General features: G+C 35.8%; 5 protein-coding genes across 7 annotated transcripts; 2 read left to right on the top strand and 3 right to left on the bottom strand.

Moving 5' to 3' along the window:
* Nucleotides 1-888: 888 nt before the first annotated feature.
* On the top strand, nt 889-4,707 carry LOC137824081 (putative xyloglucan glycosyltransferase 5). The gene is made up of 5 exons (XM_068629534.1): nt 889-2,209; nt 2,536-2,844; nt 2,945-3,235; nt 3,458-3,571; nt 3,657-4,707. The coding sequence occupies exons 1-5, from the start codon at nt 1,475-1,477 to the stop codon at nt 4,299-4,301; spliced, it is 2,094 nt and encodes a 697-aa protein (XP_068485635.1). The 5' UTR covers nt 889-1,474; the 3' UTR covers nt 4,302-4,707.
* Nucleotides 4,708-6,687: 1,980 nt separating this feature from the next.
* Nucleotides 6,688-12,025, bottom strand: LOC137823623 (WD repeat protein). 3 transcript variants are annotated; one of them, XM_068628831.2, is made up of 8 exons: nt 11,892-12,025; nt 11,582-11,801; nt 11,446-11,508; nt 11,223-11,362; nt 10,748-10,785; nt 10,607-10,652; nt 7,605-7,769; nt 6,688-7,326 (listed from the first exon to the last, which is right to left on the bottom strand). In XM_068628831.2, exons 1-8 carry the CDS (start codon nt 12,001-12,003, stop codon nt 7,151-7,153), a joined length of 960 nt encoding a protein of 319 aa, XP_068484932.2. In that variant the 5' UTR covers nt 12,004-12,025; the 3' UTR covers nt 6,688-7,150. The 3 variants fall into 3 exon arrangements, with proteins under 3 accessions (XP_068484932.2, XP_068484931.2, XP_090149647.1); XM_068628830.2 differs by having other exon boundaries at nt 6,688-7,272; XM_090293521.1 differs by lacking the exon at nt 11,892-12,025 and having other exon boundaries at nt 11,573-11,710.
* A 58-nt stretch (nt 12,026-12,083) lies between these two features.
* On the top strand, nt 12,084-13,865 carry PGR7 (proton gradient regulation 7). The gene is made up of 5 exons (XM_068628829.1): nt 12,084-12,557; nt 12,647-12,718; nt 12,821-12,925; nt 13,202-13,351; nt 13,454-13,865. The coding sequence occupies exons 1-5, from the start codon at nt 12,084-12,086 to the stop codon at nt 13,691-13,693; spliced, it is 1,041 nt and encodes a 346-aa protein (XP_068484930.1). The 3' UTR covers nt 13,694-13,865.
* A 254-nt stretch (nt 13,866-14,119) lies between these two features.
* EXO70G2 (exocyst subunit exo70 family protein G2) lies at nt 14,120-16,532 on the bottom strand. The gene has a single exon (XM_068628828.1). It carries the CDS (start codon nt 16,282-16,284, stop codon nt 14,260-14,262), a length of 2,025 nt encoding a protein of 674 aa, XP_068484929.1. The 5' UTR covers nt 16,285-16,532; the 3' UTR covers nt 14,120-14,259.
* Nucleotides 16,533-19,260: 2,728 nt separating this feature from the next.
* Nucleotides 19,261-24,360, bottom strand: LOC137826176 (coatomer subunit beta-1). The gene is made up of 4 exons (XM_068632053.1): nt 22,103-24,360; nt 21,296-21,808; nt 20,670-20,755; nt 19,261-19,754 (listed from the first exon to the last, which is right to left on the bottom strand). The coding sequence occupies exons 1-4, from the start codon at nt 24,149-24,151 to the stop codon at nt 19,550-19,552; spliced, it is 2,853 nt and encodes a 950-aa protein (XP_068488154.1). The 5' UTR covers nt 24,152-24,360; the 3' UTR covers nt 19,261-19,549.
* Between the last annotated feature and the right edge of the window lie 1,229 nt (nt 24,361-25,589).

Genomic DNA, 25,589 nt, shown 5'->3' with positions numbered 1-25,589 from the left:
TTTAAAGAAGTCATAAATTTTATTACAGTTTATTTATCTAACAAGTCATGAAAAAACAATTTTGATAATAAAGCTAAGTAAAAAAATATAATAAATAATAAGATTTTTCCATTAGCAATTTAATTATGCTCAAACTTTTAAGACATATAATATGACTTTGATGTTAATATTTTTTCAAAATTGAATGAATTTGTAAATATTAAGTATGAAAGTTTGTTCACTTTTAAGTCAATAATATTTTATGTACATTCATATGATTTTAATAATAAAATCGTAATAGAATTTCAAATTTCAAAACAGTTAATATTTTGAATGCGGTGATTGACCTAACAATTAATGTTATTTCAATAAATTTTAGATTAGACGTAAAAGTGACATGCGGTGATTGACCGAACCATTAATATTATTTCAATAAATTTTAGGACGTAAAAGTGATGCAATTATATTTCTTAATAAGTTGACTTTATAATTGCATCAAGATATTTTTTTAAGAAGGTTTTAAGTTTATTATTTTATGACATTAAAATATGTCATTCAATTATAAAGGATAATCATCACAAGTTTATCAACTTTTAAGTAAATTACAAAAACCACACTTATCATAATTGATAAATTTGTTAACTTTAAAAATTACAAAAATCACACTTACTCAAAAACAAATAGTATTGTAAATATTTTTATGATTTATTGTTTAATTTTAAAGAGAAAAAAAAATTATAAATATTTTTGTAGTTCTATTTAATTTTTTTTCTATCATGTTCTTTTGAGGCATATGATGTAAGATGATAAATTATATGTTTGTAATGAAGAGTTACACTCAGATGATGTGGGACTTAACATTATGATATTGTAATTGATAATTAGTTTCCATAAATGAAGAACTTGGTTAAGCATGTTGAAGTAGAAAGATATTGATAAGAAAGAAGAAGTGGGTTGTGTTCTTAATGGAAAAATGGTCACTATTCTTGACCAACAGAGAGATTGATGACTTGCTTCTGACCCATGGTAGACTTAGTCAAGTTTTTTTTGTTTTTTTGTATGGTTTTATGGTTGCAGTAACTCGTTGATTAAACTAATCATGCCCACGTTCATCTTCAACATTGGAAGTGTAGTACTAGGCCTTAGACTAACCCATCTTGGTAATTTCAAACTCCAATAAAGAAACCAACACAAAGACACTCACTTGTGCTTCTCCACAACTTTTTCCCCCTCCTTTCCTCATGCATTCAGACCAAACAACTCAACTCAAAGGATTCTAAACTCGTGGATCTAACACAACCAAACTCATATGAGTTTCTGGCTCTGTCCTTCCTTTGACTGTGCTTTCTAAAACTTGAAACACAATGGATTTTTCAAGTGACTCGGGTGTGGTGCTAAGTGGTAACACTGCACTCTAGTGAGTTGTGAAAGCTTGTGTGAGTGTTAACTGTTTGTGGAAAGTTGGTTCTTGTTGTTTGTGCTATTCAGCAAGCAAATGGGTCCAAGTGGAACCATAGATTTTTCAAAGTGGTGGGTTAAGGAGAGTTGGAGTTCAAGTTCAAGGAAAGGGAACCCGGTTGTGGTGACCATGGAGAACCCCAATTACTCAGTGGTTGAAATAGATGCTCCGGACTCAGCATTTCAGCCACTTGACAAAGAGAGAGGTAAGAATGCAAAGCAGTTCACATGGCTTCTCCTTCTGAAGGCGCATAGAGTTGTCGGTGGCCTTGCCTGGCTTGGAAACTCTCTTTGTTCATTGCTCCATGCTGTTAAGAAAAGGTTGTTCTTGGGGCACGTGGAGACTGAGATGTCTGCAAAGGCAAAGTTTTTGTTTCGAGTGATTCTCACTTTTCTGGTGATGGCTTTGGCATTCTTGTTCTTTGAACTGATTGCTCACTTCAAAGGGTGGCACTACTTTCACAACCATAACTTGCACCTTCCACAAACATCAGAGTTCACAGGATGGTTTCACACTGCCTATGTTAGGTGGTTGGAGTTTCGAGCAGACTATGTTGCTCCCCCAATGCAATCTCTCTCAACCTTCTGCATTATTCTCTTCTTAATTCAGTCTGTGGACCGAATACTTCTCTGCCTTGGTTGTTTCTGGATCAAGTTCAGGAAGATTAAGCCCCTCATTGATGGGGACCCCCTCAATTCACATGATTTGGAAGGATCCAACCAGGGATACCCTATGGTACTCGTTCAAATTCCCATGTGCAATGAGAAAGAGGTGACACCCTTCTCTTAATCCTACCTAGTTACAGCTTGTTGCTTTCTGTTTAAAACAAAAAAAATGTTGTCGGTGCCAAAACAAATCAATCATGAAGTGGTTCCTCAGAACATACTATTATTATGATGATGATGATGATTCGTCCCACCTTAATTTTTCTTTTTTTCTCATCATAAAGTTTCCTGTGTTGAATTATAATAACAATAATGATGATGATATTGTCCCGTTCTGATTATTTATCTGATGGGCAGATTAGTGTGTTGATTTTATGGATTGCAACTCTTCCTGATAATGATGTTGATGAGTTTGGCATTAAGTGCTTGTAGGTATATGAACAATCGATTTCAGCAGTGAGCCAACTTGATTGGCCAAAAGATCGGTTGCTTATTCAAGTTCTGGATGACTCTGATGATGAGAGCATACAGTGGTTAATCAAGGGAGAAGTCTCTAAGTGGAGCCAAAGAGGTGTGAATATAATCTACCGTCATAGGAAGTTTAGAACTGGTTACAAAGCGGGTAATCTCAAGTCTGCAATGAGCTGTGATTACGTCAAGGATTACGAGTTCGTTGCTATTTTTGATGCTGATTTCCAACCAAATCCAGATTTCCTCAAGAAAACTGTTCCACATTTTAAGGTGGCTAGATATTTTCCCTTCTTCCTTTCTTGCTTTTCCAAATACTCTATCTATGCTTTAGTTTCCCATTTTTATTCTTGAGTGTGTGTGGTCTCTGCAGGGCAATCCTGAACTGGCATTGGTGCAGGCTAGGTGGGCCTTTGTAAACAAGGATGAGAACTTACTGACACGACTCCAAAATGTTAATCTGTGCTTCCACTTTGAGGTTGAACAACAGGTTAATGGGGTCTTCCTTAATTTCTTTGGTTTTAATGGAACTGCTGGTGTTTGGAGAATAAAAGCACTTGAAGAATCTGGTGGCTGGCTTGAGCGGACAACTGTAGAAGACATGGATATAGCGGTCCGAGCCCATCTGAATGGTTGGAAATTTATCTATCTCAATGATGTTAAGGTAACCGTTTTGTTTTTTTCAAGTAGAACAGATCTTATGTTTTGTTTTATTTTGTTGTCTGTTGGGTTTTAATCAAAGCTAATATAAACTTGAGTTGGATGAAATAATTATCTGCAGTAATTCAAAGACATGTTAGACTAAATTTTGGGGTGAAATACCAGTGAAAAACTGTTCATGTGAATAATTCAGTTGCAGTAGTTAATCTAAAGAAACTTCTTTCAGGTGCTTTGTGAGCTTCCTGAATCATATGAAGCTTATAGGAAACAACAACATCGATGGCATTCTGGTCCTATGCAACTCTTTCGTTTGTGCCTTCCTGCGATTATAACCTCAAAGGTGATGATGCATTTTCATTTATTGTCTATGCACTGTTTTGTGGTAAATTGCAATCTAAAAATGTTCTGATTTCATAATATTGCAGATTGCATTCTGGAAGAAAGCCAACCTAATTTTTCTGTTCTTTCTGCTTAGAAAGCTAATCCTCCCATTCTATTCTTTCACATTGTTCTGCATTATTCTTCCTTTGACAATGTTTGTCCCAGAAGCCGAGCTTCCTATCTGGGTTATTTGTTACATTCCTGTATTCTTGTCCTTCTTAAACATTCTTCCTGCCCCAAAATCCTTTCCCTTCATTGTTCCTTACCTCCTCTTTGAGAACACAATGTCAGTTACCAAATTCAATGCCATGGTCTCCGGTTTGTTCCAGTTGGGAAGTTCATATGAATGGATTGTTACGAAAAAAGCCGGTCGGTCATCAGAGCCTGACCTATTAGCTGCTGAAGAAAGGGATTCAAAGGCCATGAGTCTCCAACTTCACAGAGGGACTTCTGATAGTGGACTTTCTGAGCTTAACAAAATAAAGGAATGCCAAGAAACAGTTCCTAAACCCCCTGTGAAGAAAATGAACAAGATATATAAGAAAGAGCTTGCCCTTGCTTTCTTACTGCTGACTGCTGCACTTAGGAGCTTGTTATCAGCTCAAGGCATGCACTTCTACTATTTACTATTTCAAGGTGTTTCATTCCTCCTTGTAGGTCTGGATTTAATTGGCGAACAGATGAACTAGAGGATCAGAAAGGATGTGTAAAGTAGAAAATTGATTGTTACAAGGTTCAATAATTAAAGAAGCCAACCAATGTGGATTTACAAGACAAGTTGGTTTTCGCAGTTATATTCATGGTGCCTGAATAAGGCTCAGGTAACATGCTGAAAGCCACCGTGGGTCATATCATAAATAAGTGTTATTCTTTAAGGCATTTATAGATTTTTTCTTTCTTTCTTTTTTCCTGGCTTTACTTGTCCATCTATTGTTGTCTATCACAATACATTCATTTTTCTTTCCCTTTTGAGTTTTCTGTGACGTTGAGCTGATTCATTTCATGTCAGGATAACCCTGTTGCTTACCTCACTTTTGGTTCATATGTATGTATGTATCTGTTGAATGACACTGATATGTTTCAACTCCCAACAAATACCTGCTCACTTAAATGCGAAGGTTTATATGTTTCTGGAACCAAATTTCACTGCATGACATTTTGGTGGTACAAAACCATGATGAATACAAAAAACATGGTGAAATCACCACAAAAGTAAATATTTTATGCTTCAAAAAACATGGCTGGGAGGTCAACTTACCTTGTTACCAAATATGCACTTTGTTTATCTATATCATGATTATTTCTGTGAGTTAATTGCTGAAAGTAGTTTTGAATGGTAAAAGAAAAGAAAATAGTGTCGGCAGGAACGTGTTCATTAATAAGGATTTTGTGCCTTGGATTTGGCCAGGGATAGTGTCCCACTTGGACCCATTTGTTTTAATTCAAGCTTTAACCATAACCAAAAAGATATTTTAGGGCATACTTAACTTCCAAATTCGACCCATGTCAATCGCCATTTCAATAATTGTAGGGCACATGTGCACATACCTCTCAAGAAGGCTGGTGGCCCCTGCTGTCTCAACAAAGCATTTTTTTTATGCTTTTGAAATACTTAAGTCCACAATCCATCATAACAAACATGCTCTTTCTTCAGCACTTTACCAAGAGATTGTAGCCAAGATTCTAAACGAATTTAAAAGGGCAACTCTTTCCTCAATAAAATTTTAAATAGTCCTACGGGTTTACATGATCTGGCCACTTTACCAACTAATTCTGGATGTACTTTACTTTTATCTTTCAATCTCTGACATAAAAATTACATTTGACATTTGTTTCCATGTCATTCAATTCAATCTTTGATCTTACTGCTGTTTTTATTTGGATGCAAAAGAAATGAATGACCCTCCCTCCCTATCTTCTTTAAGATTTTTATCACAAGAAAAAAAAACTATCGACAAGTTTTGGTCACACCATACGTTTTTCAAGTAAAGAATCGTTTTCTTGGTCTCAGTTTAATGTTTTCTAAGTTTTGCAATTTTCTTTTGATCTAACTTTAAGGTGAAGTGAGTTTCCACCTGCCAGATAAATATTTTTTTTTCTAAGAAAGACGTTTGTGGATCTCTCCGAAGGCAAACATTTCTTTCATTCCATATAGGTCTTAGGAAAGAAGTGCAAGATGTTTATTGACAGGACATTCATCAAAAAGCTAGTTACCATCTTTTTGTTTTGTGGTGTTGACTGTGTTCATCTATCCTGAATCACAATCAACGCTCAAAAAGCATACAATAATAGAGAAGGGAGCATCAGTGCACGTGTGTTTCCTTCAGCCTAATTGTAGTAAAGTGCAAACCTCAATTTTCTGATATTCAGAGGAACAAAGAAGACAGCATGCAAAACTAAGAAGAATGAACATAAAATCAGTAACCTTCATTACCAAACTACTTTTTATTTTTATCATTTGTAATGTTCAACACAAAAACAACCATGATAAATCATCCCTCAATATTTCTTCGTTATACTAAAAGAAAGAGTAAAAGTTACAAGTTTTTTTGGTTTAGGCAGTGCTTAATATTGGACCTACAACACTTTACCGGCATATAATAATACCAAAGGTTGATAGAGAATTGGTTATGGAAAACGCTTCAATGTAGTATAAATATGTTATAAGAAACTTGTCTTTATGTGATTGAGGATTCAGTGGAGCAGTCAGCTATAGTGCCATACCGAACGATCCTTGGACGTTACTGCTAATGCTGCCATAATCGTGCAATCTTTAGACCCTTCTTTTAAAGGTGGCACCACTCTTGACCCATATTTCCAAAAGCAGTGTCCCTCTCCCTCTAACTCCAAGTGTCCCATGCACTCACTCTCCACCGACAATTCGGACCTTGGAAAATAGGACAAGGAAGAAAGACATTTCACCATTAAGGTATTTAAATTTTACAACGTATATCTGTGTTACTGGTTCATGTGAATTACGTTGGGTCGAGGTTTCTTGGTATAATTTGTAAAGCAGTAAAAAGTCATCTGTCAACTGAGTATTTAATTCATATATTAGCTCATTTCAATTCAAAGTAGACATAAAAAAATTGTATTGCACCCTGAAATTAAAACTTCACTGTTGAGGAAAGGGAAATGCAATGCAATTTTCTTCTACTCGACATCACATGTGAGGATGTACTATTGTTGGATGTTACAGAAAGAAAACAGTATTTCAACCTAAATATTTAATGTGTATGAAGTTCTAGATATCTTGAGTTTTAATGAGGATATGAAACATTGCTTTGCTGAGAATGTAGCAGTAACATTTCATTTCACCTTGTCTCACAGCCAAAAATGTGACGTCGTATCCAACGTACTATTCCCTTAACAAGTTGTGCAATGAGTTCGTCTGCAAAGAAACTGCAAACGTGGACATGAGTCATATTTCCGTCATATATGCCTTAGAAACTTGTCTGTTTCCACATCATTGATATGTGCACAACTGTTAACCAAAGAGTAGTTTTAACTCTGTCTAAGGGAGGACAAACCACTTTCTTCATTTATCTTCTCGTAATGATGTGTAATCCTTCACCATTAAAATCTCCCCGCATAACTTTCGTGGAACTTGCTCCAGTTTCGTACCCTCTTGCCATGCTTGTCCTACTGAGACCCCAGGTCCTAGATAGCGAACATACACAACAATTTGATCGTTGAAAGGATAAGGATGCTTAACTGCCAAAACAAAAGCCAATAATATTGGAGCATATCCGGACTTAGAAAAATGACACGATCACCCAGCTTGTTTCTAGTGTATGACAGGGTAAACCAATGAAGAGGTACAATATAACTAAAAAATAATGCAACAAGAATACACCATGCAGACATCTATCACAGAAATTTTAAGTTAATTTTAACATCTAGAAGTCAATATAAATACTTTAAACAATATAACATTTGTACTTGCAGTTGTAAATACTGAGATTCTCTTTACAAAAGAAATAAGTTGCTACCTGGTTTTGGAAAGCCTAATGGGAGCTCTTTGATATCATATAGTCCATCCCCAAATTCATATGCTAAATCGCATGGCTGTTCAGTTGACATCACTTCCTTAAGTTGTCTCACCGCAAAATACAAAGGGGAGAAGGAGTCAGCAAATGCAGCTAAAAGTGACCCACCTGGGAAGTTGTGAAATTAAAAAAATATATAAGTAAATTTAATATTAAGGACAATCAAGATCTAAGCTTAAAATAGTGAATTACAAACCATAAAAGAAAAAAATCCAAGCCAAGCACCAGAAATGAATGCATCAAAGGTCCTTGATTAAATCACAATTATATAAACGTCTTGAAGAAAAACAGCAAGATTATACAACCAATTAATCCTTCTTGTATATCTCTATATAGATTATTGAAACATTAGGACTCAGAAACCATGATTTAACAAATTACAGAGTAAACAGGTAAAGATGTAAACTAATCATGACAATGGACAACGTACATCATTTGTCGTTCTACTGTTGCACAATCATATATAAACTCATTTTCACGGTTTGACCCCTTGGTGAATAGAAAAAAACGTACAAATTCAATATTACGGATCAATTTAAAGTATTTTGTATGAGAAGAATAAATTTCTTCTATTACTAACCATGCGAAATGTGAGTGACTAAGTTTATTGTGTATCTAAAAACTAACCATTCTTTCAATATTTTGAACCAATATGAACAATCAATGAACTATTTAAACATAACATTTGAATTTGGATGTGATAAAAAAAATCAGTGAGTTACATGCTCAGCGGATGTATATTTTATATATATGAAAAAGGGAAGAGTACATTACAAGGAAAAAATATATCCTATAAAACTCAACCTTACACTAGGTATATACACCCAAAAAGCAGCTTTATGAAAGTTGTACAATATAATAACAATCATAATTTTAACACTTCCCTCAAGCTAGACGGTATAAATTATATGCACCAAGCTTGGAACATACGAACCGAACTTTAGGCCCTTTTAAGGACCTAGTGAGAATGTCGGCAAGTTGGTCGTTAAAGATGATAGATCCAGTATGGAGCTCCTTCAACTGAGCTTCTTCTTGATAAAATGAAAATCAATCTCTATTATTGTTAGCCAAAAGTCAACACACCCTTTAATTTTATTCTAATTATATGCTTAACAACAAGGTGTAAAACATTTTATATTTGCATCAAATATCGTTAGACCTAAGTGCTCCTTTGGGCCTAACAGACGAAGGCATGTTGTTGTTTTCCGTCTGACCGAACAAACGAAGGCTTGTTGTTGTTTTCTGTCTGACCGAACAGACGCAAGCGCCTTTTGATTGTACACTTTGTCTGGTAGGCTTTTGCTTAGACAAAGGATAAGTATTCTTTGTGTGATAAGCACGAAGTTACGTTTGACTAGTCTTCATCAGATGCAGTTCTCTAGATTCTATTACTACATAATTTCACAAACACACTCATAAATTGTGAATGTAATGTTAATAGGACTCATTAGAGGTATTGTTTTTGTTCCATCTGGAAGTGTTAGGAGTGATAAACCTTGCCCTCTAAAACTCATAGTATTATTTTGGGCATATACACTCCATTGTAGACCAAGGAACGTGGCTTGTACATGTACTAAGGCATAGAACTATTTGATGTATGGTGAAGTGAGAACAAATATCATATAAATAAATTGAATAATACAAAGATAAATTAATACATAAACACACACATATATATATGTGTGTAAAAACATAGCTTATCTTTTGTATTAAACTTGTCATGTCATGAAAAGTAACTAAGGGTAAAAAAATCCTCTTACTTTGTTCTTATCTTGGTGAATGAAATTTGTGAGGAAAAGGGGATTGGATTCATCGATTTATAATATGCAGTTTTGCTACTTGAGACCCTAGACGGTTGTATACTAATTCAATTGGTCTAAAGCCCTCTGTAAGTTCCTTCAAACACTTAGACGAGCTAATCTTATATAAACCTGTTTTACTCATATGATCTTTCTAACATATGTTTGACTCAGTTTGCTTAATCACGTTACAAACTTCTCCAACTTGTAAGACGAAATCTTGAGTTTGTTTATCCTTCAAATGCGCCAGTTGAAACCTTGGGTTCATCTGTTCTTTGAAGTGCGTCAGACGAAGCCTTTCACATTGTCTGACATATATTTGTGTTGCTTAAAATAAAAACATGTATAATAAAATATTTAAATCATCTAATAATAACGTGATTTAAAACATTGAAAAAAAAATATTGTATTAAAAATTAAGGATGTTACATTGGGAACTCTTAGAGCATTTAAAACTTGTAACGCCTTTTGGAACAAGGCTGAGAGTAATTTTGCAAATGATATTCAATGCATTTATGATTATGCTCATAGACTGACTGACATTTGAAAAAATTTGATCACGACATAACCTCTTTTATAGTTGAATATGACATGACTTCTCTCTACATGGCTTCCTTGACATGACAACAAATGTCTCCAAATTTGATGAAGAATATCATGAATATCTCAAATTACAATCCAGCAATCAAGCAGAATCCTATACCTAGTCTGGCCTATTAACAACTTGCATTTCTCAAACCATGGAAAGTCAAAGTTCATGTATTCTTGATGTGCTTTTGGTCACATTTATGGTAATACTTCTATGCTCTCTTCTCTTTCTTTCTTTTTCCAAATTTCCCATTTTATTACATTAGCCAATGAGTTCAAAGTGTGGCCAGACTAGTGATTATAGACTTTTGTTGTCTTTTTTTTTTCATTTTTTCTAACAAGAATAAAAAAAATGTCAATCTTCCAATATTGCAGAAATTTGGATTATGTGGCAGTATTCAGGTAAAGCATGTAAGCATATAAGTTTGATGTGCATTCAATATTAGACTAACAATACAACCTTGATGTGCATATTTTCATAAAGTGCCACAAAATTTCAGATTGAAGGGCATATTTCACTAAAATTAGTAATTGTGTGGCAAAAACAAAGAAACTTACTTATGATTCGACCGTAGGCCTCTCCATCCTTGAAAGAAAATACGGCCTTATAAAGTATAAAAAAAAGCCAAATCGTCAGATGTAAGTAGTGAGTACTCAGTGTACAAGAGCGAAAAAACAAAAAGGAGATTATGAATTTACCTTTCTAAAGGAATTTATCCAGGAAATTGGCATTGGTCCTATGTAACAAAGTTGAACACTTATGAATTTAGTTTTCAAAGTTTAACGAGCTAAAAGTGAAAAACTAATACACACGAAACCATGACAAATACTTTCAACACAAAAGACACGTTGAGGGCAGCAGAAGTATTGGAACATGAAAGAAAGCAGATCAAATTTCACAGGAAAATAAACATTTCCTAATTCAAATGGAAGGTTTTTAAGAATCCAGTAAAATGAAGAAGTAAAAATCTTATACATACAAGAAGAGGGAACATATTTTAAGCACTAGGATTGAAGTGTGCATGGTATTAGAAAGCAAAGTATTCCATTCCTTCATGAGGACGTGAGAAAAGAATGGGGCAATAGGGAACAGAATGCATTCATTCATTGTATAAAATTTAACCCGACCTAGACTACTCCCAAACAACAACGATGAACAAATCAGTTCACTAACCTCCACTTGTTCTGCAGTTATAATATTCAACCACAACATCACCATTGTTGGAGCTGGACAACAATGTAGATGCACTTTTCCTCACTAACTTGGGATCCTCATACCGTGTACCAGCTATCTGCCAAGCCATTGACACAAGTCTGCGCAAAAAATTCCAGTGCTAAGCAATATGAATGTAGAACAAAAACACTTAAAATGACAAGAAAATAAGGAGTGAAAATACCTAGGATTTAACAATCGCAGTAGTCGATGTCGCCTTTCCTCAGGTATATCTTCAATCTTCTTCCTGAACATAGAGAGTGAGTGTGTACCCGAGAGAGAAATGAGAATTAGAGTAGCAGCATGCATACATGAGTTACCATAGGTATGCAGCAGGATTATAGGAAGATGAGTCCAAAGGAATCAAGCCCATAGGAGGATCAATAAATGTCACCACGTCTTGTTCATCCAAGTAAGCCTTTTTACCACTCGGAAGAATTCGAAAGGGTTTATCATCCCAAGGTGACACATTCAATTGATTGCTTTGAGAAACAACACCACGAGTAGAATCCACAACCGCATTTCGGAACAATCCCAATCCTGCAAATCCAATTCAAAATAATTCAACACAATTAATTTCAGTTTAATTTAGGGTTTAAGGTAAAACTGTCAAGTGACGCACGAACGCACCTCTCAGCCGTGGATGCATTCGGCAGGAAAAGGAACGAGGAATCGGACGGTGATGATGCCGCCGCCGCCACCTCGGTGGCGTTAATGTGAGTGTCGTCACTGTTCCTGCCATCAAAGTGAAAACGCTAGCACGCTGCGACTGGGGCGTGTGGATATATAAAAACGCACCAAAACGAGTGTCGTTTAGTTACTATGCTAGAAAAACGACACACTGGTCCTTTCTTCTTATCTTTTTTACTTGCTTTTTACTTGAGCACTGAGAGTGTCTGCGATCTATCTGAAGAAATGCTGCTTCAAATTCAAACGAGGCAATTCGGTGCAGCGTGTCCACGGGTGAAGCTTGCACCCGCAAGCGCAACCGCAACGAAGAGAAGTGGCTCTGTTTGGTTGAGAAGGAGGAATTGGGGCCCAAAATGCTCGGTGGCGGCGGCGGCGTCGACGGCACAATTGGAAGTGAAGAGCGAGAGCAAAACGAAGCCGTTTCCGGCGGAGGTATCGAGAACCCTAATGGAATTGGCTAAGGTGGGGACGCTATGTACGTTGACCGAAGAGGGTTTGCCTCTGGGTACTGGGGTTCGATTCGCGGTTGAACCCGAACATGGCACTCCTTTGTTCTGCTTCAGTTCCAGTGCCAACACTAACATCTCCTCTTCTCTTCATGTTCAGGTACCTCATTTTCCCTCTCTTTCTCTCTCTGTCTCACTGCTAAATTTATCCATTCGATAAGCTTTTTCATGTCTGCGTTTGTTTATCAGTTTGAACAATTCGGATTGCGCACTCCTCAATGCAGTGTTCAAGGAACTCTTACCAAACCACAGGATCCAAAGGTAAGTGTAGCTAGTTACTTTTAGTTGAGTTCCCTGTCAAATTGAATCGGGATCATTATCATTAATCAAAATTCATCATTGTGTGTGCATGTATCTACGCAGCGTTTTGTTTCTGTGTGGAGGAAGCGGTTCGGAGAAGAAGTGGATCAAGATTCTATTTATATTATTGCTGTGGATCGGGTACTGCAATTGGAAGACATTCAGGAGGTAGAACTCATTACATAACCCTGATCTAGCCTTGAAATTGAACTTAATAAGACCTGTTTGGGTAATTCTCTTCCTAAACACTTTCATGGAGAAGAAAATAAGAAGGAAAGATGAAATGAACTTCTACATGAGGTAAATTAATTCATCCATAAGTTAAAATCATCTTGAAGAAAAGTTATGAGATAGTTGTTACTAATTAACCTTTGCATAAGTTAATTCTAACTTATTGGTCTCTTAGTCTTATGCTCTTGAGTGATGGTTTGCATTCAATTGTAGGATGGTGTTTGGGTAACCTCTTCAGATTACAGAAATGCTCAACCGGACCCTCTTAGAGACTCTGCACACAACTTAGTAACTGAGATCAACACCAACAACATGGAAGACCTTACTCGCTTCTGCAATGTCTATGTTGATTTGGATTTCCTGGTTTGTCAATGACACTACTCTATCTATGTTTATTTGTTTTCTAAATAATGTCATCTAAAACCAAAACGCATTGCTTGTGTTGACTGTGAATGTATTTGGAAGGTTTCGGAGGCAAAGATGATATGGGTTGATCGCTTGGGATTTGACATGAGGTTGTCATCCCCTCACAAAGGCGTGTTTGAGGTCCGCATTCCCTTCCCTAGAGAAGTCACCGATGGAAAAGGTGCCAAGTCCACGTTTAATTGTATGTCACAACTTGCTTGGGAGGTTGAAAGGAACTTCCAACATTCACACGTTCCAAAGGTTAAAGAGTTGAAGCCAGTCAGGTCACCTTTGCTGTAACCCATATACCAATTCTTCAATCTTTGTCAAACATTATCCATTCTAGCTTATTTTTCAAAGAATAATATGACAATGTTTATTGCACCTTCATTCAGTAGGCTCCATTATGTCTACCATTGTGTTTCAAAACTCTGGTTGAATATACTCAATAGGAAATGATTTTGAGATCAAATCTGGGTCGAATGGACTAATATAAGTGTTTGCATATTCATTAATAAACTCATACATCTATAAATGTGACGTTTATTTTACCAGTAGTATACAGACACATGCTAACTATATAAATTTATATATATAGTTTCTTGAGAGGCATTTATTCATGTTAGTAAGTAAATAGGTCTTGTCTTTCCCTTTTTTGAAAAAAAGGAACAGCTAAATTTCAAAAGCCAAAAGATAACATATTTACCAAAGTCAGTCATTTTCTGTTGAAAATAATTAATTAAGCTGTAACAATGATAACATACAAGTAACAGTGAAGGTCTACTTTCAAATGATTTGTAACTTTGTACGCCTACATTACAACAGAGTACATTAACATTCATTCTGGCAAGTACAAGGAAAAGAAATCATAGAGCTGCTAGAGTTAAGCGAAATTGATGACTGAAATCTTTTATTTTACTAATCAAGTCTGCCTGTTTAATGCTACTACCCTTCCTCTGCTTGGTCTGAAACAGAGACCTAATCTTTTTCTCCAAACTCTCTGCCGAATATTTCATATGTTTGTCAACCTTAGCATCATTTTCAGTTGACAAACAATAGTTTTTGACATAGACCCTGTAGATTGGTATAATACCTTTGGTCAAATGATTGCATACATTTTCCCTCAGGATCTCATCTGAAATTACCCAATTAGACTGCTTCTTGTACCTTTCCTCAAAAGCTAGATTGAAAGCATTTAGTCTCTTTGCCAAGTCTTGGCATCTCACACTTGCACTGGAGGGTGAAAGTATGTCATTTTGTACTACAAGCATAGATAGAAGCTTTCCCCAGCTGTTCCTCAAATAAAGTGCTGCATAATAGTCCCTATATTGTTCGTGTGCTCTTAACCAAGAATCTCCCATCATATTTCCAAACACACTACCCCTCAAATTGCAGAAATGAGAGTGATTATTCATCATAAAAAGGTAGGACAAGGTGATATCTTCATAGGCCTTCGACCAAGCATCCAAATTAACCGCAACCTCCTTAATTGCGCTATACATTTGGCATAAAACAATACCCTCTTCGTACGCTTCCTTTCTCCAACTAAAATGTATTCTCACAACCTGCGTCAAATGTGGCATATAGGCATCCCCAAGCAGCTGATTGAAGTAATCAGTCACAAAGCTCACCAGCCTGGGAACGCTGCCATCAGGGGGAGGAGAAGTTGGCCTTTGCAACTTAACTTGTGCAGGAAGTTGCCAGAATATCTCATTGGCACCATTGACAACTTTTTTTATAAGATCTTCTGTCACAGTTCTAATTTCTTTACAAGCTTTCGCACTGAAAAGTTGGTTGAATTTTAATCTCAGATCATTTAAGACCCTGAATATGGACAGCAGGTTCAACAACTTGAACGGGTCATTTTTCCTCTCAGTGACAATCCTTCCAAATCGAATAAAAGAAAGAATTCCTGATTCAATGGCAATCTTTGCAAAACACCCCATGCATGCTTCCGGACCAATTTTCTCAAAGACAATAGTAGAAAGCCTGAACTCAATCTCGAGCAGTTGCTTCGCAACCAACTCCAAATGGCAGCCCCATTGGTCTATGTAACTCTCCATACACTGGACAGCCTCAAATTCTGTTGTTGGAATATCCAGGTAACTCAAATCTAAAGTCTTCAAACTTCTACGAGCATTCATGCCTCGAACTTCAACATACATGGATTGACACTTGTCTAGCCTGCCATTAGAATTTATTCTCTCTATGATGGAATGCAACTTCCCTGCCAAAGAACTTGTCAGTGGCCAAATATGTTTGGCAATACTAGCTTGCTGGCCAGTGTGTGGTGATGTCAACGAAACCAAAGGAAGAGGCATGGAGTTTGCTATCAGAAGCCTGTGGAACTCGAGCTCTAGTTTGTCAAAAGCAGTACTAAGAAGGCCTTCACCAAGGCGAGCACCTTCCTCCTTGACCTGCAATTCTTGCAATATTGTCAGAGATTTCCTCACCTTCAAAAGGTAAAGCTCATTGGTGACTGCTTTGTCTTGTAAGAACTCAAAAACGTCCTTCGACCAACCAATTGCTAACCTGCAATTGTCAGTGAGAAGCTTCAGTGCTTCCTCAAGCTTCTTTGTATCTGAGACATATGTGTATATATCAGAAGAAGGATCTGTCAAGAGAGATTGCTCCAACTGATGAACACATTCAAGAACCTTAAGGACTGCAGCAGCCGAACATAGAACACTGTTTATACCGTGCTCAATGTTGACAAATGAGCACTTTTGCGTTGAGATGGGTCTAAGGGAAGCTTGCAAAGACAGATATCTCTGGTTAAGTAGCTCCAATCTTGACCCAGATTCATCTAGTGCAGAGGCAATGATGCGTGATGTTTCCAAACTAGTTGTCAAACGCTTTCGGGCTGCTTCAAGATTCTCCTTGTTTTCCATATCAATGGCAAGTCAAGTTCAAACTCGAAATGATTACTAGTTTGGCTTTTAGATTTACAATTACTCATAAACTTTGGTCCAATGAAAAAGATATTATTTGTTGGTTTCTTGTTCATCCTCCTACTCACATCCCTTCACCAAACTCAACAAACAAAGTAAAGGGAGTTAAGGCTAACTTCACTTACAATGCAAACATGTCAGTAATGTCAACCACCAGATAGTAGAACTTCCTTGAATTAGGGTACCATATGCACAACTAATTTCTCAAGCCATTGTTTATTATTCATTCATCATCTTGTCATGTGCTAGTCAATCCTAGTTTCCATGGTTCATTTGACGACCAACACCAGCTACTCTAACTCTTCCTTCAACTGCCTCAACGACCAACCGAAACTTACAACCGAATTCTTATTTCCACTGGAACCAAATGTCGTATAGATAAAGCAAGTAAACATGTGACCAAGTTCTTATTTTACACGCACACTAGTTTAATTAACGTGGACAACTCGGTCCAGGTCAAAACTTTGATTAATTGTTTAACTTTAAGCAAATTCTTCCACACATCCATGTGTTTCTTCTTGCCCTCTTATTCGAAAAATATCAAAATTACTCTTCTTTATTACTTTTCTAGAAAATTTGTATTCTAAATTGCATTATCCAACATGCAAAAATTGTATTTCAGATTTATACAATTCAAAATAAAACAAAAATCACAAACATTAATTTCCCAATTATATAATTCAGAAAGTCTTTAGATTTCATATTCTACAATTAAAAAAATGTTATGAAATAATTTTGATATTTTTGGAAGTGTGGGAATACAAGAGGAATATGAAAGTGGAGGAAGAATTTTTCTAAATATTTTTGTCCTTTAATTTTTTTATTTTTATTTTTGTTCTTTAAACTGTCTCTTTATTTAGAAAGATTCGACTACATTATTTAATTTTTAAAATGTCAATTTAGTTATTATTATATTAATAGCGTTAATGCAACAAAAAACTTAATTAATTTTTGACAAAAATGAAAGGATAAAATTGACTTCAATAAATAAACTAATAAAACCTGAAAATTTATAACGGTTTTTTATAAAAATAATTAAATGATTGTTCATCCAACAAGTGCATCTAAATGATTAATTTGATCATAAAATGTTATTAAGTTAATCTTTGGGAAAAAATGATATTTAGTTCTTGAATGTATATAAAAAGTCAAATTAGTACAAAAAAATTACAAAGCTTACTAGCCTAAATATTATACTAATTTTAGTTCCATAAATAAAAGTATTTTTTATTCTGATCCTTATTCTTTTAATTATATGGTTTTTCTTTTTTTAATTTTCTTTATCTTTGTCTCTATAGTTAACTTTTACGGTTAACGTTCACATGTCATATTAGTAATATTATCAAATCAACGTGTCTTGTCATGTTTACAATATTATTAAATCAATAATGTTGACGAATCAAGATTGTAATATCAACACGTGATTTTATCATTTATTATTATTATTATTATTATTATATATATATATATATTTAAAGGGACTAAAATGAAAAAGTAACATATTTGCAATAATAAAAAAACATAAGGACTATCAACAAAATGTAAAAACTATTTATGGGACTAAAGTAAAAGGTAAACATATTTATTAAAAAAAATTGTTTAACAAGTAATCCCTACTAAAATTTAACACTAATGATGAATAATCAAAATATAGTAAATAATAAGAATCACGAATATTTTTTAAGCAGAAGAAAAACTAGGTTTATTTGACTATTTTGAGTTTTCAATAATAATAATTATTATTGTTACATTTGACTGAGATAAAAAAAAGGAAAATTATGTTAAGAATAAATAGCATTGCTTTAGTATTTTTTTAAAATTATAGATTACAATTAACACAAATACCTTCAAGCATTCCACAACCATCATTAATCAAGAAAAAATTAAATAAAAAAAAAGTTTGAGCATGGGATGCAAAATTGCCATGAATTTGCTAAAAAGTGAGTAGTGAATCATTATTGATGAAAAATTATTAATGCTAATCAAAGTTAACCTTTTTCAAGCTATTTATCCTTAATTGTCAATTAATTGATATATGATGTTTAAATATGTCAAGTAAATGTCACTTTGTTTCACTCTTTCTAGATAATGTTTTTTATATCCTTGCAACATGTTTCTAAGCCATATATATGTTATTTCAATTTTAGTGATTAGAAATATATAACTTTTTAGACCTTGTAAATATGTTATTTTTTAATTTAATTTTCTATAAATATATTATTTTCTTACATTATTAAATATGTTTAATGGGGATAGTTAATGCTGTAGAACTTAAAACAAAAGATTGAGGAACAAAAATCAAAACAATACTAAAAGCATGAATCAAAACTAAAACATCTTTATTGAGAAAAAGAGAGTTAAAAGAGATTCTTCAGTTCCACAAGTAACCAGAGACCAAGATAAATGATGGTTCAATTTTAACAACACAAAAGTATATTAGTGATTTTCATTTTTTATTTTTTCAAACAGAGAAAGTCAACATTCCTGCTGATTGTTCTGTATCCAAACAAGTAACAAGGCATATCCTAATCTCTTATCCTAGGGCCCTTTCAACATCTTCATCTTCCCACACAACGAAACAAAACACAACAAATAAAAAACAAGGAATAGCACAGCTGCAGATTTGTGCTAGAAAAAACTCTACAGAGACTAACTTTCAACCACATGAGTGGTTCTTTTAGAGCAGGTAGTTTTAACTCATTCATACACTTCAGTACTAGAAAATAAATTATGGACCATCTTATAGTTTCTAAAGTGATGAAGGAAAGAGGGCAATGATAAAATAAGCATAACATAGGAAGAAGGGAAGAAGGGAAACCTAGAATCTAAAAGTATCAATGATCATCACAAAGGCACATAAACTACAATTTATGATTATATTATTATTGTAAGACATGCGCACATATGTATGCAAGGTGAAGCAGAACAAGTAGTCACTAGATTGATTCTCATATCAATATACGGTGTCCGTCCCCATGTGTAGAAAAATAAAAGATGATGGGTAATAAGATAACCAAGGAAAGAATACAAACAAAATTGGAAATTCAAAAGGAAAAAAAAATTAATACTAACAAGAGGGCAGCCACCAAAAGGCACATAATTTGAAGCAATAAGGCGGCTTGAAGTCAGCTGCCACCGGAAGCTACACAATGTTGATGGACATACAAGCGGGGAAACAGCATAGAAAACGGGACATTTGCTCCTATCAAGCGGTTCCCTTCTGTTTCAAAGTTATCTTATCCCCAAGACTCAGGGCAATTCCCTGAGTTTTACTTCTTATTCTGATGTATCCACTCAACTTACCATCTGCTTGCTTCTCAATGCTCACATTCACCAAAGCATCTTCCCCAAACACACTCTTAGCATAAAGGTTTGCAGCAAGGAAACCACACTCCCCTTCCAAAGCCGATCTAAATAACAGGAGATCATGATCAAACGATTATATGGAATGGGTCCCATCTAATCAAGATATGAATAACAACGTGGGATACTGATGACTAGTAAGTAACATGAATCGCTGAACTAATACTATATCAAAATTATTGATGTCTTCAATTTATTATAATGATGGTTGTATTATTTGTCAAAAGAGATCTGGTCTGTGATAATAAATAATAACATTAATAATAATAATAAACAAAAACTATAAAGTTAAGATTCAGATACAAAGATACAGATAAGTAGCGCAACAAAATGAAGATGCACAAAAAATCAGCATTTGAAATAGAAAATCTGTCAGGCTTGACTGATTACACAGTCAAACTACCAACTGCCAAAAACACTTTTTTGATTAAGAAACAATTGATTGGATTTTTAGAAATTCTAAAATATCTAGGGATTCAAAAGATAATAAATCCAATTAATTATTTCTTATTCAAAAGACCTCTGGCAATTGATAGTTTGATATAACAGTCAAGCTTGACAGAATTTTTTCTCAAATGCTGATCTTTTCAATGTTTGAATTTGTTTGGACTAATTTAGTCCTGTATCTTCCTTTTCGTTCTTAGAAAAAAGTTGAGGGACTAAAAGTAAGGATGGAAAAGGTTAAGGCCATTTGACGAGTTTAAAAAATGTTCAGGGACAAGAATAGAAATCCTAAAAGGTTCAGAGACTGAAAAAATAGTAAGCCCTAAATAATTTGGATAATTTTTTTAAAAATGTTTTGAAATGTTTAGACATGCTTATTTATTTAATTAAAAATATTCTTCTTAGGAAAAGCAAAACTGTCAGAAGTTTTACATCTTTGGGTGTGTTAAAGTAGAGACAATATTTCGTGCGTAAAATTATTGTCTACAAAAGGACCTCAGCAGAGTCAGAGAACTTACGGTGGAGTCAGGCACTTCATATTTGTAGACTTGATAATGTGGGTGAGGAACTCCCTCTCATCTTGTAATACTGTATTTACAGCGACCTAAAACATAAAATTCATTAACAACGACGAATCATAAATATCATCCAGTTATTCTTATAGCCTCCAAATCCTTCACAAATAGCCTAAATCTATGAGTTTAATCAACTGGCATGTTTCCTTATGAAGTATCATCTCATTATTACCAAATGCAACCAGCAAAGAAAAGTTTATATCAAACTTTCAACCTAACTACCATTAACAATAATAATGAAAAGTATTCATATAAATAAACGAACTTCAACAAAATATCATTATCTCAACAGTCAAGATGAAAACCGTGAATGCAAATTCTGTAGACAAGATGCTGTTCAAACTAAACAAAATTCAAATCACAACTTTATGAGCTCATACTTAATAAAAACTTGAATGACTAGTTAAAAGAGTATGCTGTGACTATAACCGCAGAAGTACCTGAAAGGTTTCTCTCCCGTACTTTTTTATAATGGAAGTGGGGTTGCTATGGGCAAAAAGAGTTGCGCCATGCTTTATTACCATTGGGTTAAAAAAGTTTGCTATGAGAGAAAGAGAAAAGAGGCGTACCTTGTTTTCCCACTCAAACTCAGCCCACATAGTTCTGAATGCCACATCAGCACAAGATGCAGGTGAAATGTAGTCCATGATATCAATGTGGATATCATTTAGAACAATAACTGTTCTCTCCAGAACATTAGAAGATGTCTCATAAACTATGTTACCAAATATAACTCCTGTTTCAGTTGATGAAACCTTAATGTTGGCCTTAATCTGTTTGCTTGATTCTGGAGCCAGAGTGTAGTTTTGTGGACGCTCAACAAGTTTGAGATCACCCATGGTTGCCAACTCCAAACAGAGATTCTGAAGGGTTTCCTTGGTTCGGTTGATGACAGTAACATCAAGTACAATGTCATAGTGATGCACTGTTACATATGCTTCAGCGTAAACAGGATCACTGAATCCAGTGAGCTGAAGAATGCGATTGAGCTTATTTGCATCATCTCCATCCTTTGTAAACTCTCCAGTAGCACGTTTGAGATCATCTTGAACTTCATCTTCCAGCTCAAGTTGGCTCATACCCTAAAGAATTTAGAAGAAAAGTATACAAAGAATGTACATCAGAAGAGATAGCATATTGAGCACATTAACAAATATTGCAACGTTGATTTGTAAGCCACATCCAGGAATTACACCCGAGTGACACATAAGCCAATTTAACATCATGAATTCAAGCAATGCATTTTATCACAACTTAATATTTGCATAAATGTAACAATGATCACATCATGCAAAATAAAGAACTCGGAATATAATCAAAAGGTAATTCAGTTATACCCTTCTTAAAAGAAGAGAGAATAAAGGCAGATAGCATACCTTTCTGCTCTTCAAATGGTAAAAATCAATCAGATCATCAGGCTGCGCATTAGAGATTTGAGCCTTAGCTTTAATCTCCTCAGTCTCGCGACGCTGCTTATCTGCAAGCATTTTCACAAAGCTCTCTCTGCAAGATTGCAGCCATATCTTCCTTATCTCATCACCCGTATTGCACAGCAATCTAATGCAGAGAACAATCCTGTCATAAGAATCATTATCAATTGGATGTGGAAGAACAGAAGACTGGCCCAGCTGCAGCATTGAAACAACGATCAACAAGGCCTGTGTAGTTGCCTTGTTAACTTCAACTTTTGAAGTCTGGACCTCTTCCAACCTCAAGACAAGTTTTGTGAGTGTACATGAAACTACTGCCCCAAGAAAGAAATCACCTGAGAGAATTAGTGATCTCAAGTTTCCAATAGAAGACAGAGATCCCTGTACTAGGGTAGGTGGTGACATGGCAGTTTCCAGAGCAGCACTCTGGGTGGCATAGGTCCCATCTGCAAGGATGGCAGGCCTCCTAGAAGACACAGTGGTGGAGTTTACCTGCTGAATGGGTTTTGATGCCTCCTGACCATCTCCTTCTTCAGTAATAGTATAAAACGGAAGGTCACCAAGACACTGCTTAATGGTTGCAATTCCAGTCTCAACCTCCGAGAGTGACAGGCAATATTCCCCAATTATCCAGAGCGCACATGAACACACCCTAGCTGCACGGATTTGGTAGAAAGTATCCAAAAGCCTGGTTATTATAGAAATCCGCAACTTGGGGTTGGTCTCGATAATCTCGCGCACAAAAACAACCACATCCATGGCAGAAGCCACATTGGAATCCCCCAAGAAGTCCATCAAGAGATGCACAACAGTGCTGGCCACCTCCGGGAACTTAATGGCACAAGTATGTATAGCCTGGACCAGCATTTGCCTATACTCCCCATTCTTCTCGTGCTCCCCACTCTGAGTCTTAACAACCTCCTTCTTGAGCATCATAACAACCTCATCAATGTTCCTAGGTGTTATGAGCTCCAGGGCAATATCAAGAGTCTTCCTCCTAATATCATGATTGGGAGTAGAAAGAGCCCGAAGGACATCCATGACCATCTCCACCATGATCTCCCTATTGGAACTCTTGAGCTCGTTCAAACGATCAAGCACAATGAGTTTAACATTGTTATCACTCTGAGAAAGCAAAAGCTGACAGTAAGTGCTAGAAGCAGCCCTAATGGCAGTGGGAGCAGAGGAGAGCGAGACAAGGGTGCTAGCACATTCATAAATCACAGCAGTGGAAGAAGCATTCAAAAGCGCTATAATAATCTTAATGTACTTCCCCTTCTCCCCCTTGTTGCTCCTACAAACCTTCCTAATCAGTTCCAGCACCACCATCTGGAGCTGCTCCCCCCAGTCAATAATCCTATCGATATTGGCAAACAGATAATTGATAGCACGGTCCTGCGCGCAAGAGAAAAGCATAAGAAACGCGTTTCGCTTACTGGAAGGATCCTGTTCGGAAGAGAGGAACTTGTCGACGATCTCCGGCGCGCTGTCGAGCAGCTGCTCCCCTTGGGGAAGGTTGTAGACGGACATGACGGCGAGGACGGCGTTGCGGCGGACGAAGGGGTGGCGATGCTCGAGGTTGGAGAGGATGGAAGGGATGAGAGGCTCGATGATCTCAGACTCATTGAGGCGGCAGAGGAAGCGGAGGGTGACGCCGCGGATGTACTCGTTGGGGTGCTGGAGGTTGTTGCGGAGGTTCTGGCAGATTAGGATCATCTCGGGGAGGACTTTGCCTCGGGAATCGGTCTTGTCAATGATCTCGAGGTAGAGGAGGAGGAGCTTCTGGATGGTGTGGTCCTCGGAGGGGAGGACGTAGCGGATGATGGTGATGAAGAGCTGTGGAATGGTTTCGCCGTTGAGGAGGAGCATGATGGCCTTCTTCAGTGCTTCGATCTTCGCCGTGACGTCGTTGGCCTCCAGCGCCTCCTTGATCTCGTTGGCCAGCGCCGGCGTGCCCTTGTCGAAGTGGACAACCAGAGTGCAGGACTTCTCCATTGCTCTGATCTGCAATTCTCTCAGACCAGATCTGATTTCGCCAATTCCAAATCACACGGAAACTTCACAATTACCAAGAAGAACAAGACGAAGAAGACGAAGCGCAAGCAGATCTGTGGGATCTGAGTGAGTGAAAGAAAAGAGAAACAAAGAACGAACACGCGAAAAAACACACCCTTCAATGTCGTTGCTCGTTTTCAGTTTTTAACACCATCCAAACCACTCTCACTCCTCCTTGGGCTTCCATGCCTTCTCTGGGCCTCAACTTTGTTTGTCCATCAGCCACCACCATGCAACAAAAAATTACTCCACTGGGTCCTATTTGGGCTCTTAGATCTTTTACTTACAGAACTTCAATAATTTCTTTTTACACTCCTACTGTTTTCAAAATAACTTAATTGCCCTTAGTATGTTAAAATAATGATAAGCGAGGTGTACCACACTGGTTTTGTAAGGTTTTTTCTTAAACTCTGCACTTCAAAAGCCGGGAGTTTCTTTCTACACCCTTACATTTTTCTTCTTGCATCCCTATATTCATGAAATATCGAAATTACCCTTTTACAGTTTTATGTTATTCTAGAATAGGATTTTGTAAGAAAAAGTGTTTTTCAAATAAGGGTTTAGTAAAAAAAGGTATTCCCAAATAGAAATTCCAAAAGACAAGAAATTATTTCATAATATATTTCTTTTGTCTCCGGATTGAAAATATGTTCTAGAAATATTTCAAAACAATCCAAAATAATTTTTAAAGGAGGAAAACAATCTTCTTAAAAAATGAGTTGTAGAAAGACATTTATTAGGTTACAGGAGAAAAAACAGCCTAAAAATCTATAACTGTAATTTGAGTCTCAGCCTTTTATTCATAAAATATATCTTTTGGAAGAATTTCAAATTATATAATTTTAAAAATATTTCATAATTTTTGTATTAAGTATTCCAAAAAAAATAATCTTCCGGATTTCTTGAAACTTAATAAATATTATTTCAAATCGAATTGTGCAGAATTCTAAAGTTTTTTTTTATCAAACTATGCAATTAAGAACTTATCCTACTATTTGAAAGCTTACATCTGATCTTTGGGAATATACGATCTGGAATAATATTTATAGTCAATTATTATTCCAAATTACTTAATATAAAAGGCATCGTACAATTTATTAAAACTTTGGTATCTCCGTTGTTATAAAATAATAAGAGAAATTAATATTGGGAATAAAAAGAGGACGGAAATTGTTTCATGCACCTAGTAACTTTAGACCGCAACTAATTGAATTTTAAAAATTTTAAATTGGCTTTTGTACTAGTATAGACCGAATGGTCAATATTATGCTTCGACTTGGTTTTCATAATCGAGTTGACCGAACGTGTCACGTTCGTGTGGATCGACAAACACTTTTGGTCTAATTACGCTCGATAAAGGTCAATGAAGTTAAGTCAT

The sequence above is a fragment of the Phaseolus vulgaris genome, chromosome 8 (assembly GCF_051622355.1).
Source record: "Phaseolus vulgaris cultivar YP4 chromosome 8, ASM5162235v1, whole genome shotgun sequence".
In the NCBI taxonomy this organism is placed as follows: domain Eukaryota; kingdom Viridiplantae; phylum Streptophyta; class Magnoliopsida; order Fabales; family Fabaceae; genus Phaseolus; species Phaseolus vulgaris.
Note: the sequence above shows the minus strand (reverse complement) of the source record. Positions and strands in the feature narration are given on the sequence as shown.

What these genes read in the sequence shown, in the direction of transcription:
- LOC137824081 (XM_068629534.1), top strand. Translation starts at nt 1,475, where the DNA reads ATGGGTCCAAGTGGAACCATAGATTTTTCAAAGTGGTGGGTTAAGGAG. An exon ending in CCATGTGCAATGAGAAAGAG is followed by an intron (nt 2,210 to 2,535) that starts GTGACACCCTTC and finishes AAGTGCTTGTAG; the next exon opens with GTATATGAACAATCGATTTC. An exon ending in AAACTGTTCCACATTTTAAG is followed by an intron (nt 2,845 to 2,944) that starts GTGGCTAGATAT and finishes TGGTCTCTGCAG; the next exon opens with GGCAATCCTGAACTGGCATT.
- LOC137823623 (XM_068628831.2), bottom strand. Translation starts at nt 12,003, where the DNA reads ATGGCAGGAACAGTGACGACACTCACATTAACGCCACCGAGGTGGCGG. An exon ending in AATCCTGCTGCATACCTATG is followed by an intron (nt 11,509 to 11,581) that starts GTAACTCATGTA and finishes CTCTATGTTCAG; the next exon opens with GAAGAAGATTGAAGATATAC. An exon ending in GGATAAATTCCTTTAGAAAG is followed by an intron (nt 10,653 to 10,747) that starts GTAAATTCATAA and finishes ATACTTTATAAG; the next exon opens with GCCGTATTTTCTTTCAAGGA.
- PGR7 (XM_068628829.1), top strand. Translation starts at nt 12,084, where the DNA reads ATGCTAGAAAAACGACACACTGGTCCTTTCTTCTTATCTTTTTTACTT. An exon ending in CCAAACCACAGGATCCAAAG is followed by an intron (nt 12,719 to 12,820) that starts GTAAGTGTAGCT and finishes GTATCTACGCAG; the next exon opens with CGTTTTGTTTCTGTGTGGAG. An exon ending in ATGTTGATTTGGATTTCCTG is followed by an intron (nt 13,352 to 13,453) that starts GTTTGTCAATGA and finishes TGTATTTGGAAG; the next exon opens with GTTTCGGAGGCAAAGATGAT.
- EXO70G2 (XM_068628828.1), bottom strand. Translation starts at nt 16,284, where the DNA reads ATGGAAAACAAGGAGAATCTTGAAGCAGCCCGAAAGCGTTTGACAACT.
- LOC137826176 (XM_068632053.1), bottom strand. Translation starts at nt 24,151, where the DNA reads ATGGAGAAGTCCTGCACTCTGGTTGTCCACTTCGACAAGGGCACGCCG. An exon ending in AGTTTGAGTGGGAAAACAAG is followed by an intron (nt 20,756 to 21,295) that starts GTACGCCTCTTT and finishes TTTATGTTTTAG; the next exon opens with GTCGCTGTAAATACAGTATT. An exon ending in ATGAAGTGCCTGACTCCACC is followed by an intron (nt 19,755 to 20,669) that starts GTAAGTTCTCTG and finishes CCTGTTATTTAG; the next exon opens with ATCGGCTTTGGAAGGGGAGT.